This window comes from Rousettus aegyptiacus, unplaced genomic scaffold (genome assembly GCF_014176215.1).
Source record: "Rousettus aegyptiacus isolate mRouAeg1 unplaced genomic scaffold, mRouAeg1.p scaffold_m13_p_6, whole genome shotgun sequence".
NCBI classification, from domain to species: domain Eukaryota; kingdom Metazoa; phylum Chordata; class Mammalia; order Chiroptera; family Pteropodidae; genus Rousettus; species Rousettus aegyptiacus.
Window position 1 is genome coordinate 23,301,161 of NW_023416309.1, and position 19,288 is coordinate 23,320,448.

The 19,288-nt window shown below is 35.2% G+C and overlaps 1 protein-coding gene and 1 pseudogene across 1 annotated transcript in view; one reads left to right on the forward strand and one right to left on the reverse strand.

The window, feature by feature from the left end:
* Window positions 1-19,288, forward strand: part of ANK3 (ankyrin 3) — a 567,956-nt gene that overhangs the window by 68,461 nt on the left and 480,207 nt on the right. Inside the window, exon 2 of the mRNA XM_016127609.2 lies at window positions 16,627-16,665. Within this exon, the coding sequence (XP_015983095.2) occupies window positions 16,627-16,665 (39 nt within the window). The remainder of the gene's footprint in view (window positions 1-16,626; window positions 16,666-19,288) is intronic.
* On the reverse strand, window positions 4,346-4,464 carry LOC118604351 (annotated as a pseudogene).

Genomic DNA, 19,288 nt, shown 5'->3' on the forward strand with positions numbered 1-19,288 from the left:
TACTCATCATGCTAATGATTACTTTGAAATGATATTATGATGACTGTGTTTTTTTGCATACCTGCTAAAACTGGATTTATTCTAGGTAGAAGTCCCGTTTTATTTTTTTGTTGTTATATCCAATGTGAATAATATTAAATTTTAGATATAATTTTTATTTGAATTTATTAAATCTGGGCTTAGTGTAGAATCTACACTGTTTGGTCTTTTCTAAGCCTTTTATTATCTTTTAATAGTCAAGGGTTTTAAAAGACAAATGTTTTGAACTCTATTGAATTGTTATGTAGAATTTTAAATACTATATGTAAATGTTGTCTTAAAAATAAATTAGAAGAGATTGAAAACAATCAAAGGGTTAGTGTCTTGCTAGTTGTAGGAACAATTTGGCTTTCATTTAAGTGAATATATAGTGAATATATATTATGTTTTAAAAATAAAAGCTCACTTTATTTGAGCTGAACGTCTAATTTGGTAGATTCAGTGATTGAAGATGGCAGTTGTTTGTGGGGACCTGGTTATGGGGGAGATTGACATCACGAAGGTTTGTCCAACCCTCCCCAAGGGTTTATTTGATGTTTATGTCTGGAATTAGATTCATGACCAAAACTACATTCTGAAGCACTTGATAATACCTACACATAAAGATGTGTTCCCCCGCAGTTTAAACAGTTTTGAAACGCAAACTTTAATTTCAATAGCTTTAACAAAACTAAATAAACACACAAATGTAAAAAATTAGACTCATAATCACCAAAATATTAACAGGATTTATCTCTGGAAGATAAGATTAAAGATAATTATTTTCTCTAAATGTTTTTGTATTTTCCAGGATTTCTGCAATGAATTTATGTTAATTTTTATCATTGTAAAGATTATTACTTCAAAATATATTTTAGATATGTGTTCCTATGTTCTCTCATTATTACAGAGATGCTCTGCCCCTAAATCTACTTTTACAGTTTTGATTTAGATATATGATAATTTTATAATTTTTATGTATAATTTTGATGCATGTTTTGAAAGAAGAGCCTATGTTTAGATTTTTGTAAGTTTTGTATTAATGGGTACCAATTAATGAAATAGTCAAGTATTTATAGGGAAATCTATGACTGTGGACTGACAAAATGGTCAGTAGGTGAATCAGTACAAAATAGAGCCCCGATTCCTGTCTGTCTCTTCCTGCCTCCCCAAACCTGTTGGCTTTCTCATATTTGCCATAGTAGACGATGGTATCATCAGCCACCCAGGTGTTTGTGTCTGAAATTTGGGAGTCATGATTGATTTTCTCTCATCCTCATCTGCTGTACCTAAGTCCATCAGCAAATTCTGTGTTCTCAGTCTCCAAAATCTCTCTCAAATATATCCATTTCTTGCTGTCACCTTTGCCATTGCCCTAATACAAGTCATACCAGCATCTCTCAGCTGGACAGCATTGGCAGCCTCCTCTCTGGTCTCCTTGTCCAGTCCATTCTCTACACAGTCATAAAAGCATGTCCCTCCATTAGTAAAACACATTGTACTAGTGACAACATTTACATGCTTACCAGGGCCTCACTTTGGTCCTGCTTCCCTTTTGGTTTTCATATTAGTTCTTCTCTACTCTTTGGCCTCACCGACCTGTTATTTTGTCAGTACGTTAACCACTTTCCTACTTCTATGTCTTCTGATGTCTGTTCCCTCTACTTGACTGTCCCTCTTTTCCTGTGGCTGGCTCTTTCTCATCCTGGAAGACTCACTTCATAGTCCTTCTTTCCTCTGGGAGGGTAGCCTATAACTTGACCTAAACTAGTATATCTCACAAATCCTTTCTAATCACTTCACTCTGATTTTTTCCTCTGTAGAATTTTCACAATCCTTAGTCATCTCTCTTTGTTTGTTTGTTTGTTTGTTTGTTTATTTTGCTAGAATATAAGCTTTGTGAATGCAGGGACCTACTTCTCTGTCTTGTTTTTTGCTTTAACATCAATAAGTGGCAGCATAGTAGATGTTCGTTAATAATTGTACATCAAATAGTTTGTAATGTGCATGGATTTTTAAATGAATCTTTATAATTAACTCCAGTGTTTTTAAATAAAAGTACAAAGAGGAATATTTTAGTTTTTTTTTTTTTTGCTAAGACAGTAAGTTTAATTTTTTTCTTCAGTGTGCTCATCTATATCTGGCACATTTTGTAGCAAATTGGTAATGGAGAGGAGGCCCTTTGACAGATAAAAAACTGACACTTTTTGATTTGACACTCAGATGAACTGATTTGTGCACATTCTTATGCTGGTAACTGGTAGAATAGGAATCATTGAGGCTTTAGTGTCCTTTAAATATAACATTCGAATTTTTGCGAGGGAGAACCTGAGGCTTTTAGAGGTTAAATGACCAAGCTTACATAGCTGAATCTCTTGAAAAGAAAAGGAACCAGGAAAAGAATGAGATCTAAACAAAGTACTCCTGACTTTGCATTTAAGCATTAAGTCTTCGTCTGAGAAATATGTCAATTTTTATATGGTCTGTATTTAAAAATATGAATGACATATTTTCATATTTAGTGGTACATTAATGTAAATTCTTTAAGTACCATGAGTATTAGTTTTTTTCCATAAAATATTTAAAATATGCCTTTTATATTTTCTAGCTAGTATGTCTTTGAACTGATATTGTTTGTGAAATATACAGAGGCATCCATAGCATTTATAATAAATGTAATATGAGCTTTTTGGTTTCCAGACATCACCTCTTTAACTCTCTGTTGCTATGGATTTTCATTAGTATTCCATGGGGCCCGGGTTGCCATAGAAAATGTGTAGTTGTAGAGGAGTTACCATGGCAACAGCCTGCTATTATGTATTTTTCAATATCAGCTAGCTGGAGATGATAGTAAATCTGAATGATATTTGTTTAGGAGTCCAATAATAGCAAAACAAACAGATATTTTAATGTCCTAGTTATCACCAACAGATATTTTAAATATGATGACTGTTACCTTTTATACACATAAATATAAATGAGAGCTGCTTTAAAAACTTGGTTTTAGGAGCCTTTTAATTTGATCTCTGGAGATACTAAAAATTTAAATTGCCTTAAATGTTTGACATGCATATAAACTCCCATATAATAAAGCTCCTTGTCAAATAAGCATAAGCTTTTGTTTTAACTGTTTGCTCCTTCACGACATTGAACAATAGCAATTCAGGTACATGTGAGAAGACAAAGGAGAGGAAGAATCTTTTTTCTGTCTTTGAAATGGAACTCAGAAATCAAGAAAGGAAATAATCTGGTGACTCATTGCTCAGTGTGGCTTTTCAAAAGCAAAATAAAAAGAGAAGGTAGTTTTAGTGAAATGATTGAAGAGAGGTTTTAAACATACTATTCAGAAGCTTTTTGATGTATCCAGCCCTTTCGCAATCATTTTGAAATTCCTAACCTATTAGAAATGCTAGGCATATTATGTCAGTTGTCTACAAATAACCTTCCTTATTTTTACTGTGATAGAGTGACACACCATTATTTTGTCACGGGGCAAGTAGAAAAAGTATTATGATAATAATTCAGAAAATTGGATCTACATATGTATATTTATTTGAAAATAAAAATGAGTGAACTTCAAGTTTTACATTTTAGTTTTGTAATCTGGCTTTTTCTTTTCTTTTTTCTTTTCTGCTACCGTGGTCTGTATGTTGTTTCCCCTCCAAATTCATATGTTGAAACCTAACGTCCAATGTGATGGTATTAGGAGGTGGGACTTTTAGGATGTGATTAGGTCTGTTGTAAAAGAATAGGATGAGTGCCCTTATAAAAGAGACCTCAGAGAACTCCCTTTGTTCTTCCACCGTGTGAGGATACAGTGAAAAGATGGCCATCTATGAACCAGGAAGCACTTTGTTAGCAGACACCGACTTGGTTAGCAGTATGACCTTGACTTCCTAGCCTCTAGAACTGTGAGAGATAAATGTTTGTGGTATATAACACAGTCTGTGGTACTGTTATAGCAGCCTTTATTGACTGAGACAGTTGCCATGCCTTTCTCTGAAGTTTTGGGAAGGCTTGATGTTGGGGCTCCTTGTTTTTGTTTTCTTGGAGCTGTGTAATATGGGAGTTCTCCAACAATCTTCCTCTGAAGCGTTTTCTTGTGGGACATGTGAAGCTAGCTTCTCCTACACGAGAATAGAAGCTCAGTACAGAATTATGGGGTCATACTTCAGCACTTCAGAGTATCAGTGATCATGACTTGCTCCTGAATAGGTATGGGGCATCTGAGAGAAAAATGTAAAACCAAACATAAGGCAACCCTCGATTGACCTCACAGATTGCAAGGACCTTGTCAGCCTACAATACCTTATTTTTTTATTTTTTACGCCTACAGCACCTGGTCTTCCTAGGTAGTCTCCCATCCAAGTACTAACCAGGCCCGACCCTGCTTAGCTTCCGAGATCAGATGGTATCAGGCTTGTTCAGGGTAGTATGGCCATAGAAAACGGTGTTTTTATCAGGTGCAGCTTACATAGAGAAAGTGTGTAGATTTTAGCAGAAAACATTTAAAAAGCTGATCTAATCCATGATGTTAGTGTAGCAAGTAACCTTCTTGTAAGAAGTAGCTTAGAATGAAATTGAGAGTAAAATACTCTAATTTCCAAGCTGTGGAGTTCTCAAACAATGATGTTCATTTATGAGTGACATTTGGCATATAGTTCTTATAGTTTTACAGATGAGGGAATTAATAATTTAATGGATATTATCAATCTAGGAGGGAGTATTGAGTTTAGGAAAAGAATAAAATACTTGGCATTTAGTGAATTAGGGTTTATCATTGAGAATGCGTTCAGGATATTGCATGCGTTATTCTGTCTGTATAGGATATCGCAGAGCAGTAGGTAACAGAATGCTATGATGAAAAGCATGGACTTTGGAGTTAGACTGCCTGAATATGATCCTTGGCTTGATCAGCTACTAACTTTGTGATATTGGACAAGTTAATGAACCTCTCTGGGCCTGAGTTTCCTCATTCATATAATGGGGATAATAGTAACTATGTTATAGGTTGTTATGATGATTTAATGGACTTACATTTGTGAAGTGCTTGAAACATGACCTGGTACATAAAAAGTGCCTAATATTTAGGTGTATATAATTAAAGTAGAAAAAAATAGGAAGGTTGGAGTTCAGAGTCACCCAGCTGGTGACAGCTGATCAGAGAGCAAACTCCAGACCAAATAAAAAATTAATTCATGTCAAAGAAGTCAGATAAAAAATACCATAAACGATGAGCTTGTTTAGCTTTTCTCAGGTTTAAAATTACATGCAAGCCGTTGACATAACATTAGTAGCCTTTACATCATATAGCAAGGTTTCATTTGTTAGCAAGCCCACTCAAACCCAACAAGGACTTATTAACCTTCATCTTATGTTCTTCAGCCCCTGGATAGCGGTTTTTGGCAGCACAGTACAGGTACCTTTTCTTATTTTTTAATGGCAGAAGATAATGAGGTCAAATAGAATTTGTTACCTTCCTTTATCTGCCCATTTTCCCCCCTTGATGGATTTTGAATCAATACTTAACAAAAAACTTAAACAAAAGATAAATGCAGTTCTTTCTAGAGATTGCAGTTTGATTTGATAAATAATTCCTTGCTATAGTTAAATTCCCTTTATGGTAATGGATCAAGGTTGTCTATTTAAATTGAGTATTGGCTAATCCACAGCCCTAATTCAGACTCTTGTTTCTTGTCTGCTGTGGCCCTAGGCTGCATGAATGAACTATTTACTACTCATTCACTGCTTTCAAAATTGTCTTCAGTACTTCACCTTTCCCTCTAAATTCTGTAAATCTTAAGGCTCTGTCTGATCTTCTCTCCCATCATCCTGGTCTCTTTCTAGCTAGTCCTCAGTCTGAGTATATGCTAATGTTTACAGTTGGGTTTTCTGCCATAATCTCAGATGGTTATGAAACCCCAAGCCCTTTGTACTTCTTAATCTTCCTCAACTCTACCTCTTAACCTTGTACCCACTGTCTTTTAAACCAGTGACTCTAATTGCCTTTGAAATTCTGTCAGGGTACTAGCATCTCCCAGGCACCAAGGCTAAGTGTTTTAGATCTATGAATTTAGTGTAATTAACAATGACCATGCCTAATGCTTTACAGCAGTAGATTTCAACCAACTGGCTGTGAGTAGAGTTTACAAGGCCCCTAAATTTGGATGGGGAAAAAAAAACTACTTCATTTCCATAATGTCTAAATCAAAATTTATGTTTCTTTTTTAAAAATTATGAATATAGGTAAGAAACCACAGTAGTATTAATAGTACCTGTGACTTTGTCTTCATTAGTTCTTATGAATATTTTCATATTATAGTATTATTTCAAGATATAATACTATATTTATACTCATAACTACTTCAAAATTACAGTTATTATTAGATCTGCCACTAGATTGAACAATTTAATGCATTAATAAAGAAGCACTTATTTTATCATAAATTTGGTTTTAAAAACATTTTGATAACTGTATTTCACTATATTTGGTTTCCTTTGCAATTCTATTTTATCTTATTCCTTTAAAAGCTGTACTTAGAGAAGGGATCCAAAGGTTTTATCTGTCTATCAAAGGGGTCCTTAGTCCAATAAGAACCACTGTTTTTCTATAACATATGCCTGTAGAAAACCTGACAGTCATTAAACACTTTGAATGGTACTGCTTGTTTGTTTATATATTCAGCATTTAAAAAAATACCTATGTATATTTTAGGTATTATTTTAATCAATACTTTATCTAATGTTTTAGAATCAAAATGTCGTAATTTTATAAGAATCATAAATTCTTTTGAAATATTTTTAGCATAGAAAAAAACAATTAAGAAAGGATTAATCTGCATGCTCGTGTGTGTGTTACCTTCTAGTGTGATTGCAAATACCACAGAACTAAGCAAGCTTACCAGCAATTTATCAACTAGGATTAGAGTGAAGATATTAATAAGCTGGAAAAGTAGAGATAGGAAGTGAGGGGGAAGGATGGGCCAGGTATAATCAGAGATCTGACTGAACATATTATCCTTAGTGGCTCCTTACATATAAATGAGGTACTTTGGAAAATAAACTGATTTTGATCATCTGTAGCCAAATAGCAAAATGTTCTCAAGCCCTTTATGTCATCCAGGGATTTTAATTAGTTATGCTTCTTACTCCTGACCTCCATTATCTTAGAGGATCATATACTGTCTAAATAAAGGAATTAGCTAGGGAAAATAATTCAGTTGAATTATATATACTGTCTTGCAATTCAATTATCTAATACTTCATAAGAAACCACCCCTAAATACAGTGGCTTGAACAACACTGTCTGTTATCTCTTCTGGCTTCAAGGGGTTCTCTCTGGGGTCTGTCATGGAGTTGCAGTTATTTAAAGGCTCCACCGCTTTTCATGCTCCTGGTGACTTCTCCATTCACATGTCTTGACACCTCAGTGCTCTACCTTGAGGCCTGTCTTTCAGCAATGGCCTGAATTGTTTTTTATGGTGGCACAGGTACCAAGAGGCAGGAAGCAGGGCCCGTGTGTCCTTTTAAAGACCACAGTGGGCACAACATCAGTTACACCATGTTCTATCAGCCAGACAAGATCTGAAGGGACAGAGTCCACCTTTCAGTGGAGGCATTGGCATGTGTGCACAGGGCAGGAAGGGGTTCAAAGCACCTAAACTTCTCATTTCCTATGCTTCACTTTGCTTTCCTTCTCAACCTAGCTCCTCCTGATTTCTCAATTTTCATTTATTAATAATTTAATTGATTACTTCCTCTGAGGCTCTTTTTAGTTTCATATATCTCATCAAGTCTCCAGCTGTTTTTGTTTTTCTCTCTGTAGAGTTCTAGCATCCATGGCTCTTCAATTCTGCCACTGTTTTTTGGGCTTCCAGACTCTTCTCTGCATTGTTATGGAGGGCTTTCTTATTGGTTGTTTTAAAGTTTGAAAGTCCCCAAGACCACCCTCACTCTTGAAACCAACTGCAAGTTTGGGTTGCCAGATTAATCCTAAGGTTTGATAATCCACCAAAGACTCCCAGAACTCTGAAAGCTGTTTTACACACAGTTACCATTTACAGATTCAAATCAGTCAAGGGAAAAGGCACGTAGATTGAAATCCAGAAGAGTTCCACGTGCTCTGTTTCCATCATTCTCTCCCATTGGAGTCGTGCAGACAGTACTTACTTCTCCCAGTTACAATGTGTGATGACACACATGGAGTATTGCCAACCAGAGAACTTACTCAAGACTTGGTGTCCAGACTTTTCACTGAGGCTTGGTCACATTGACTTGGTTAGTCACAAAGATATTGTCGACTGCTCACATTGTTAACTTTAGTCTCCAGTCCCTCCTGAGATTGAGGCGAGACCACAGGCCAGAAGAACCCACTATACATCACACTGTCAGTGTAACCTCTGTAATGTGGCCCAAAGCCCCAATGTAAACAAAGCCACTCTTATCAGGCAGATAGTCCAAGGGCTTAGAGGTCACTTTCCAAAAGTGAAAGCCAAGGCTAGACCTCTCTTCAGGCAAGGTTAATCTTTTACTGTGGAGTTACTTTAAATCTTTCCCTTGCCATTCGACCTAAATACTCTTGCCAGATAAGTCTTTGTAATGAATAGCCTCTGTCATGTCACCTTCCTGCTCAACAACCTTGATGATTTCTTCTTATTACACTTTTGTCTCTATGTTTCAGATTTTACAGGTGGTTTTGATTATAAGTATTCCATCTTGGCTTCATAAACTAGTAAAATATCAGGATGGTCCCAAATTACTTAATCACTCTGTTTTCCTAACTGTTCTTCCCTTGTTGTCTTCTCCGGCTCCTATGCCTCTGTCCATTCAAAGTCTTTGTGGTCTCATTCATGTTCCCCATTATTAAAAAGCCATGACTGCTTAAAATAGGTTTATTTTACTCCTCTTTGAATCCCTTTCCTTGGGCATCTCTGTGACTCTTGCTGTGATCTACCATTCATTGAAGTTACTTTCATTCATGTCTTATTCTCTTTATTTGACAGCAACCTCCTAAAAAATAGGATGGTGCCTTATTCCTCATCATATTCCTTGTAGAGGTCAAGATAATGCCTGTAAACTGGTAGGGACAGAATATGTGCAGAATTTAATTCCTGTATGTTGGAGGAAGAGCCAACAAACATTTAATGTCACAGGAACAAATATCTTAAAATGGTGGCTTTTCTATTGTACTTAAGTGCCAAATGAACGTTATGGATAATAGGTGCTCTTAGGATCCATAGCGGGCTGGGGTGGGTAGGGAACTTCTTTTTAGGATTTAGCTGTGTTTTGAAGAATTGAACTCACATAAGCAGGTAAGTACTAGCATTGTGTTTCTTGGTCACTCAGCAACACTTTGCACTGTACATAGATCAGTGATCTGGGGGAATCTCACCTAAAGGATCTGATTGGATCCTATGATTCCAACGTGAGAAATAATCTTATAGAATTCATGTAACTTCAGTTCTAGGCCTCCTTTCTTTCTCATCTTAAACTTTCTCTCTACGCCCCACCTCCCCAAGATTCCAGTGTGCATGACACTGAGAGAGAGAACTCTTTTAATGCATTCAGTTCTGTAATCATTCAATCTGTATTTAACAAGCACGTATTTATCAGATACTGTGTCAGACGTTGGATGTACAGTGGTAAACAAGACAGAAATAGCCTTTGTCCTAATTTTCTCCTTTAGAAAAGATTTTAAAAATTTAAGGTACATTTTTGTTAGTTAACCTCCAAATTATTAATTTTCCTAACGTGTCTGTGAAAAAGGAGAGCTTAAGTGGAAAACATTTTCAGCAGCCAGTATTTATCGAACACTTACTATATGCTAAGCGCTGTTCATTTGTTACTGCATTTAATCCTAACAATCCTTTGGGTAGCAACATAATTATCAGTCTGTTATAGATGAGCAAACTGATGCAATGTGTCAGGTTTGTCTATTCTAAAACACACACTTTTCACTTCTGTTGTAATAGATTACTGCTAAATTGAGTAAGCCTTGCCACCTTTTGCTGCAATTGACTTTGATATTGCATTTTATTCTAGCCTACCGATCAAACATAGCTCTTGCCTAATTGTAGTAAAATTTACACTTTGATTTGCCACTAGATTATCAGCTAAATGAATGGATCAAATCTTTTACCTGTCCAATACTTATGTTGTTCTTCACTGAACTTTACTATATTGCTTGACTATCATCTTGGGGAATGAAAGAATAGATGATGTTACAAATATATATTTTTAACTAGCTCCAAGTTGCTAACAACAGTTGGGCCACTTGGAATTTTTTAATAGTTGGTCCAAGTTCAGAAAGTGAATTATGACTCTTTAATAAGTTTGTTGACATGCTTCTCAAACCTGCAGTGAATCACATGGCTCTAGGAAGGTCTGAGACGGTGGTTTGTCAGTGATTAATTATTTCACTACTCTCTAATGCAAAAATATTACAAATGTCGAATGTCTTAGTTGATTTATTCAAGTAAATTTCAGTGGATGTATTTGGATATCTGTACTTTATGACACTTATAACAGGCTTATTTCCTGAAGGAAATAAAAATAAAATGTTAAATTCAAAACAATCTAAAATCTTAATTATCTAAATGAGTAAGGGAGATAGTATTGCTTTAAAAAAATTTCTCACTGTTCCAGCACTTCTCTCCCCTAAAAGTCTTTGGATTGCTTTATTCCATTAAGCACTTCTGTTGAACATATTGATGTGTGCATTTATGGGTGTAAGTGACCACATTACATTTCGTTGTCTTCCACGGTTGTAGTGGAGAAATATTCGTTAAAATTGCTTTTTTCTAATTTAAACCAGTGTATTTCAATAGAATAGATAGAGGTCAAGGGAGTAGAATGGCTAAGAGTAGGGGTCTGAAGGCAAAATCGTATTTCAATGTTACTTTTGCTACAGTAGTCATGTAATTTTGGGCAATTTAATCTCTCCAAGTGTCAGATTTTTCTTCTGTAAAGTGGGAACAATAATAATTCCTACTTCATATTGTTTAAAGGATTAAAATGAGTTTCGAGTTGAGCATATATATTAAATGCCCAGTACTACCAAAAGGCTAATTGTTTTATATATTATTATTGGAGAAAGTATCAGTTTTCTTTTTTTTATTTATTAAAACATATCACCATTTTAAAACAATAAGTGGTTTCAGTGATTATCACTACATACAAAACAGCTATTGCAAGGAAGAACAAAAAAGCAACACAATGTTCTCTTATCAGAGTTGCTTTCAAGATATCATACATGAGTCTAGTGGTCAACATTTAGGAGTTTTGAATTTCTACCAAATTCTTGATATCAAATATAATAAATCTTTGGAAACTACAAGTTATTGAAATTCTATGGACCATGGGGCCAATTAACCTGGGTTCAAATCGAAGTTATTTTACTTATTTACCGTGTAACTTTGGACAAGTTACTTACTCGCTGTGCCTCAGTTTCTTTGTAAGCATGATGGAGATAATAAGAGTTCTGCCCTATAGGGTTATTAGGTGAGGATCAAATGAGATGATACTTATAAAGCCTTCAGAAGAGTACCTAGCACATAGTAAGCATATACAATGATTAACTCTTATTATTTCATATTGATGGTATTAACACAACTAAACTTGATTTTCACACAACTGTGATAGATATGTATTTTGAGTCATAGATGGAATAATTCTTTATTATCATAGATATTGGCTAGCTGGATATATACATAAGAAATATGTCAGATATGGAAAAGTCACTAATTCAAGATCACCTTGGAACAGAGCCATTATTTAAAAGAAACTATTCATAAGATTATATACAGTTATTGTAAATGATGTCCAATCTATTTTATTTAAATTTGTAGCAATATAATAGCTTCCAATTCTGCCTTTATAAGCTCAGATATGATATATCCTACACGTTCCTGCTTGTTACCTTAAGAGATTGTTCAGTCAAGGAAGAAACAAAAATTGTGTAGGACCATCTCGAAGTAATTACCATGGATTTTAGAACAGCCTTGTTGGAGAATAATTGCCGAGAAATGAACTATGATTGCCTCTGTGGCTCTAATAGAATGATAAAAGTTTAGTAACCGGTTGTTCTAGGGACTGTGGAAGTCAGTATCAGGGGACAGGAAAAAATCTGGGTTTGACAACAAAAGTCCTGGGTTCAAGTCCCATTGCTGCCACTTTTTGAGCATGTAAGTCCATGTAATTTGCTTGTTTCTTTGCTTATCAGTTTCTTATTTTATAAAATAAAAGCCCTGCTGTTCTCACAGGGTTGTGTCGTAGGCCTAATAGTATGTGAAACTCCTGTTCAGGTGATTGTGTCTTTCATTTTTAGTAATGTCAAGACAAGGGTGAGGAACTATGCATTTTTGCTTTTCAGTTGAGCCACGGATACGTGATTGGGCTATGCAAAGAAAAAAGCAGAGGGATATTTTCTATTTAAATTCTATAGATATTGGTTAGCTGGATATATATTTAATTATAATTAATTTAGTTCTATTTAGTTTATTCTACTTCCATGTAAGTACTTTTCCTCACAGCGTGTGATTTTGGCCTATTTGGCATTTTGACCTGTTGGGGAGGAAGAGCTCGAATTGGTGGCAGGGTTTAGGGAGAGGAGAGGGGCTTGGTGTGAAGCTGGCTGCCAGAAAAGGCGATGTGTAGATGAATTTGGTCAAGTCTTTGTCATCCGGGTGAGGCCTTAGCAATACTCTCAGACTTTTTCTGGGGAGAATCATAGAAAAGATGATAGGACCAGTATGTTTTATTTTGTCTTTTGGGGTACAGGGTGGTTTAAGAGGGCCATGTGGGGTTCCAGGGAGAAGAAAGAAAACCGGCTGATAAAGGAGCTCTCCCAGAAGGGGGCAGAACTGACCTAGAGAAAGAGCATGGCCTGGAGAATTACCTTCTAGGAAGCACTGGGGTCACCTTTGATTGAGGTTTCTAGAAACTGCAGCTTTCTTCTTCTTACCTGAGGTTTTAATTTCCTGTCAGGGTTTTCAACAATTGGCAAAGTTAAACTATCCTAAAGCAGAACAGTAAGGCATGTATTTTTTTGGGATCAGGCCAATAGAAGGAAAAAAATGCAGTGGGTTGGAGGGAAGGGAAAATTTTAGGTCAGAGTTTGGTGGTGGCCATGTAAAGAAAAGCAGATGGGTCAGATCTTATTTCTATTTAGTGTTTGCTGTAACAGGCATTCTCAACACTAATTGACCTATGAAGAAGGACTTTTTTCTACTGCAGGGTTTTTTCCCTCCGTGGTCCAAAGCTATGAAAGTTCTTTGTTCTCTCTGCTCAGGGGACGACTAGGGAGGCGTCCCAGCCATGTTTTTGGTATCTCCTATTAAATTCTCTTTCTCAACAAATGTAGTTGAATACTGAAGTATTTCTCCTGGTAATAATAGATCTATATTTCTTCAGATCAGCTGAGAAATTAGCCATTCTTTATTATACTACTTTTATGAGAAGATGTTTTATAAGGTACAAATGAATTTATATGGTTAAGTTTGGGACAAAACATTTTGCTGGGTTGGGGACTGACTGTATTACAGGGTGGTAGCATGATTGCAGTGGAAAAAAAGACGTTAAAATGAGACAACTTGAGTTTGCATTCAGGCCCCACTATGTACTGGCTTTATGACTTTGGGCAACTTATGTTACCTCTTTAAAATTCAATTTCCTCTGTAAGATGGAGATAAAAATACTTAATCTCAAAAAAAAAAAATTAAGAATATAAGGATGCTTCTTCAGTGTCATAAAGACTACCTGTTTTAAACCCGTAGCCAACGTCAAACTCAAGTGATGAGACCCTGATATCTTTAATATTTTAATCAGTAAAAAGACAAGCATATTTGTGTTCACTATCATGTTTAAACATTGTTTGGAGGTTTAGGCCTATGCAATAAAACATGCCAGAGAGAGAGAGAGAGAGAGGGAGGGAAAGAAGGAGGGAGGGAGGGGATGGGGGAGAGAGAAAGAGAGACAGAGACAGAATTGTGAGAAGAACATCCTGAGTGAGAATAACTGAAGTAAAAAGTGAGTTGGGCCCATGTAAAGAACATACAGGTAAGAAGAGCCAAGAAAATTTTGAGAAAGTGGTTGGAGATATTTCTCCTACCAAATATTATATGTTCCATCAAGTTTACACTGTGAGCACAAGAATTAACAGATGGATCAGAGGAAGAGAAAGAGAGCCTCTGAATCTTGTATCCAATGATTGACTTATTGAACACATATGCTGTGCTAGCCACTAAAGTAAGTGCTTTCTGTAAATTACCTAGTTTAATCTTTCCGACAAAACCGTAAGATAGGTATTGTTATCCCCGTTTTACAAATAAGGAAACTCATATTTAGAGAAGTTAAAAAACTGACCCAGGTGTCAAAAGTAACATCAAAACTCAGATTGTACCTCAAAGCAACCACTCTCAAACAGAATCTTATACAAATGAAGTATGAAAGGATGAGTGATTTTATCAATTATGTTGGAAAAAGGCTGAGAGGAGGGGTTATCAGAAATCACATTAAGTACTCACTTAACACCATACCTACAATAAATTCCGCACAGATTGAGAAAAAGGAGCCAAGGGTAAAAAGTGGTAGCAGTGGTTGGAGGGCAAGTAAAATAAAAGTAATTTGAATTTGGACTAGGGAAGAACTTTCTAAGCATGGAATTTATGGGAGAAACCATAGAAGAAATGATTGCTATATTTGATTACATAAAATTTAAACTTCTATACATTAAAAAAAAGTTAGAAACCACATTTATATGCAAATAACAGGCTGGTAAGGCAAATGAAAATATTTATATAATTATGATACACAAATGATAAATATTTTTATTATATAAGAAGCTCTTACAAATCAATAAGAAACCCACAAATTTCCTAAGTAAAAATGAGGGAAAGCAATAAACAGAACTATCATAAATTTTTAAAATTGCTCACAAGTAATAACAAGAAACTAAATTTAAAAGTAGATACCATTTCACTATGAAATAAAAAATATTTTATAAAATGTTAAAATACATTCGTGGATGTTTTTAAAAAGAGGAACCGAGCTATATTGCTAACTGTCTTTTCGGTGGGCAATCTATAGATTTTTGACCTTTTGATTGGCAAACTGTAGGCAAGTGCATGGGAAAAAGATATGCCTTTTTTCAGAAAATCCATGTTGATCAATTTCACAAAGGAAATTTGCAGATATAACATCGAGATTTTTGTGCAGGAATATCATATGTACTTGACAAAAGGAATAACAAAACAAATAATGAATAGCAAGAATTGTTTGCACAGATTTTGCTATGTGAATATGAAGATTGGGATGCAGTTATTAAGACTGTTTTCAAAGCTCTTACATGTAAAAATGATTCAATGTTAAGAGAAAACGGCATAATATAATGGATATGTGGTATAATCCTAATCTTGTTTAAAATGCCATGTGTGTGATTGTGCATATTGAAAGGAAACAATAGAAGATATTTTGTTCTAAATGATGTGATCATAACTGGTTTTTATTTTCTGTAATTTGCATATTTTCTATAATTAATGCATGTACCTTTTTGATTACAAAAAGTTATTACAATTACTGTTTTAGAAGTTGTTGTAAGAAAATAAGTCTGAATTACCAAGAATAAAGTAAGGGTTTAGAAATGTTAATTTTCATGTTTCCTTTATTGGAACTTCACATAGAAACTTCAGATTTCAGGTTTGACTCTTTATGATTTGACAGTGGATTTTTAAAAGCTGACAAGATCAAATAATTTTTGTGCTGTCAGTTTACATAGCTTTGGTAGAGTTGCATTAACTTATGCAAGCAATTTTAGAACTAAAGGTACAAAGTAGAATTTTCTTTTCTGCACAGTCTACACATTTAAAACTTTGATACCAGTTGGAATAATTTACATCTTGCACATATTACTATATTCTAATAGGAAATGAGCTAAATGCATTTTTCCTGTGGAATATAATTAACATTTTGTAAAAGTAGAAAGTCATCTCTAACCTTCCTCTTAGAATGCCTGTACTCAGAGTGGTCCTTAGTTTTTTATTTTGAGGTTTTAATAAAATTATAGGCACCATGTCATCTCTTGCATAATCAGGTTTTTGGTTTTTACATGCGTCGTTATTCTCGACCTTGATAAATAATACGTAGAATAATGAAATTTGGGAGAGAAAATGAGTTTCTCATAATAACTTAAGGATAGTAGTATGAGAAAGTGTTTTACTATGCCAGCATTTTTGCACAGAGAAAAAATTTTTTTGCATTATTTTTATTATAACTTTTACAGTTTTATGTCACAGGCATATTCATTTCAATGGCATATTCAGGGCCATTTTTTATGTATTTGACACAACTTCATTTTTAAAAATTCTATCCATATTTATCAGTGCCATTGATTTGGTGTGTATACTTCAGAGCTTTTCTTTATTGTGTATTTAAGCATTTCCTGTAGACTTCTTTTACTGTAATCCATCATACTTCCTGTTTTTCTTTGTGTACCCTTTTAAGGCACACTTCCTTTTTTTTAACATCATCAATGATAAGCATTTGTAAACTGCTGTCATGGTAAATATATGAAATTCTTTCATGTTTGCTAAATATCCGTTTCTTTGTTTTCAGGGTGACTATAAATCCTACTATTCACGAGGCTCTGGAAAGGTAAAGAAAATTAACACTGAATTCAACAAATATATTATTTTTTGTTTTCCTTCTTTGTTATAATTATAAACATTGACTCAAATGAATTTTTTATATGCTACTTTTGACCCAGTTTATTAATTTTATTAAATTAGATAACAATTCGAAAGCTTTTATACTTTTGCCTAGTGGGGCCACCTGATGACCTGGACATGTGTTCATGGTAGTTGTTATTCAGTGAAATGGTAGAGGGATACTGACTTTTTGTCATGATCTACTTATATCATGGTCTACTCATGATAATGTAGTCATTGAGATTTTTACATTGGTTCTCACTATGTCACCAGCAGGGTCCCAGCTCTGCAGAAGGTTGTAATGTGTTTGTTCAGTGTTATTTGTATCACTAGTAATAAGCTAAAACCAGATTTATCTCAATCTTACACTTAATTTTGTCTTAGCCATGTATAATATGTGCAACCTCTTGAAGAACTTTTGAATTTTTAGGGTATATTTATTTTTCTAATAATGGGTAAAAGTATAACTATCTTTATTTATTAAAATTAAAAAATTTAATCATATGTTAAGTAATTGGACCAAGAATATATATAGATCTAGTTGGTGGCTCTACGGAGTGTTGAGCAGAGGTCTTCATAATTTCAAAGCCCATGGACTTTTGTAGGTTTGGTCCACTCTCACTTTATATAGTTGGATAAACAAAAATCTTACGAGGTTGTACGAAATACTAATTGCAGAATTAAAACAGAAATGGGTATCTTCCAACTTCCCCCAGTCCTACTGTATTTCTAGAATTCTTTGTTTGCTCAAAAGCATTTTTCTGACCACGTTTTAGAATTTTAAATACAGTATAGTTAATAATACCATCTTTAGAATGAATGAAAAGTGGATTTTACCAATACTCTGATGAAGAACAAAAATATATGTCGTCACAGCTTAAGACTGAAGTTTTATTTTTTCTTTAACCTTACATGAGAATGAAACAAACTATGCATATGTGGATTTAGGATTTTCTTGTTCTGTTCTACTTAGTATTTGCGCTCAGAGCAACCTCTTTTATCTAGCCTTTAGCCATTTAAACAGCTTCTGGAGTGAATGTGTGGTAGCAATCTGTTATATGTGGTTCAAATGCTGTCTTTATGGAACTACTGGCTTTGTACCCGTAGTGTCAGAAGACAGAAACAGCTATTGGGAATGATAGGCTGAAATGATTTCTCCAGAGGTTTCAACACCACCAGGAATCCACTTAGCTGGGTGAGTGATTGAAACTGACTGGGGTGAAAGGAGGCTGGGAGTCGATGCCTTTTTTCCCCAAAGTGAAGGGTTTCTTCTACATTATGCTTTTGGTATCTTGCGAATGTCTTTTCTGGTCTCTGTCTGGTTTGGGTAGAAACCCACTGCTTCGGTGCTTTGGAACCCTGACTGGACTTTCAGCCCAGTTTGTCTTCTTTTTTTGCTTGTCATAGTTTCAAAGAACATACTAGAAGTTAGAGATCTGAACTCTAAAGGGGTCCATCATTGCTTGGCATCTACTCCAGCTCCTCTAGCTCCAATCACCTAATCACTTTACCAGCAAAGTGATGTTTGGGGCCCTGGGAGGCAACACAGTATTCTTGTTACTGAAACCTCTCACCCAGTTAAAATATTAAAGTGCTCCTGGGAGTCGAGATGAGGAGATATGACATCATACTGCACAAATGGAAGGGGTGGCTTAGATGAATTCTGAGTTTGATGAGATAAGAAGAGTGTCAATAAAAATGAAAGGAAACTCATTTATTGTGTCTGGTATCTGGTTCTTTGTTTTCCCCTACTACTTTGGTTATGTTTTTATAGAATGTGAATCAAATGGCACCATTTAAGAAACTGAGGTCACTTTTAAAATCTTGTACGCCAACAGCAAGCTTTTGATTTAGATGTTTGTAAACGTGACTTGACGTTTAAATATAGGTGTGCTGTCAGAACGTTTGATTCGCTTAATAGAAAGGATGAAGGAAAAGCGTGAGCCTCTCTGATAGAATTCTTTTGTCTTTGAACTCCGGAATATGAGTAATCAGGAACAATGTTGCATCTTGTGAGGCACAGTCTGAATCCTGATGACACAATTCTAAGAACTGTCAGAATTGACTCATGCCCAACTTAAGGGTATAGGTTACAGTGAGGCTGACTAAAAATACTTGGACGATTCCTGTTGCTTACAAAAATTTGTTTTATTTTACATTCAGAACAAATCAGAGCTACCACAATGCAGACATGATGCTGCCCTGAAGGTCTTTACGTGCAGATACTGGCTTATATCAGGTTCAGATGTGAGAGTGCACTGGCAGCATCCGCTGTCGTTTCACTTAGCCTCAGGATGGCTCTGACGGCTCAGATGTGTCTTTTCTCCTTGCTGCATCGCATGGGCTTTTCTTGAATGTGTATGATCAGAAGGAAGAAGACTACCATTTTTCTGGTATATCAGTCCCCAAACACCTTTCTCTGACATTCAAAGAAGATGTGTTTGCTTTGATTTTTGCTCTAAAGAGGATAACGTTATTGTAGGCCCTTTAAAAAATGTGTTAAGAATGCAAGTGAGAGAGAGGGGAAGAGAGAGAGAGAGAGACAGACAGACAGAGAGAGAGACAGAGAG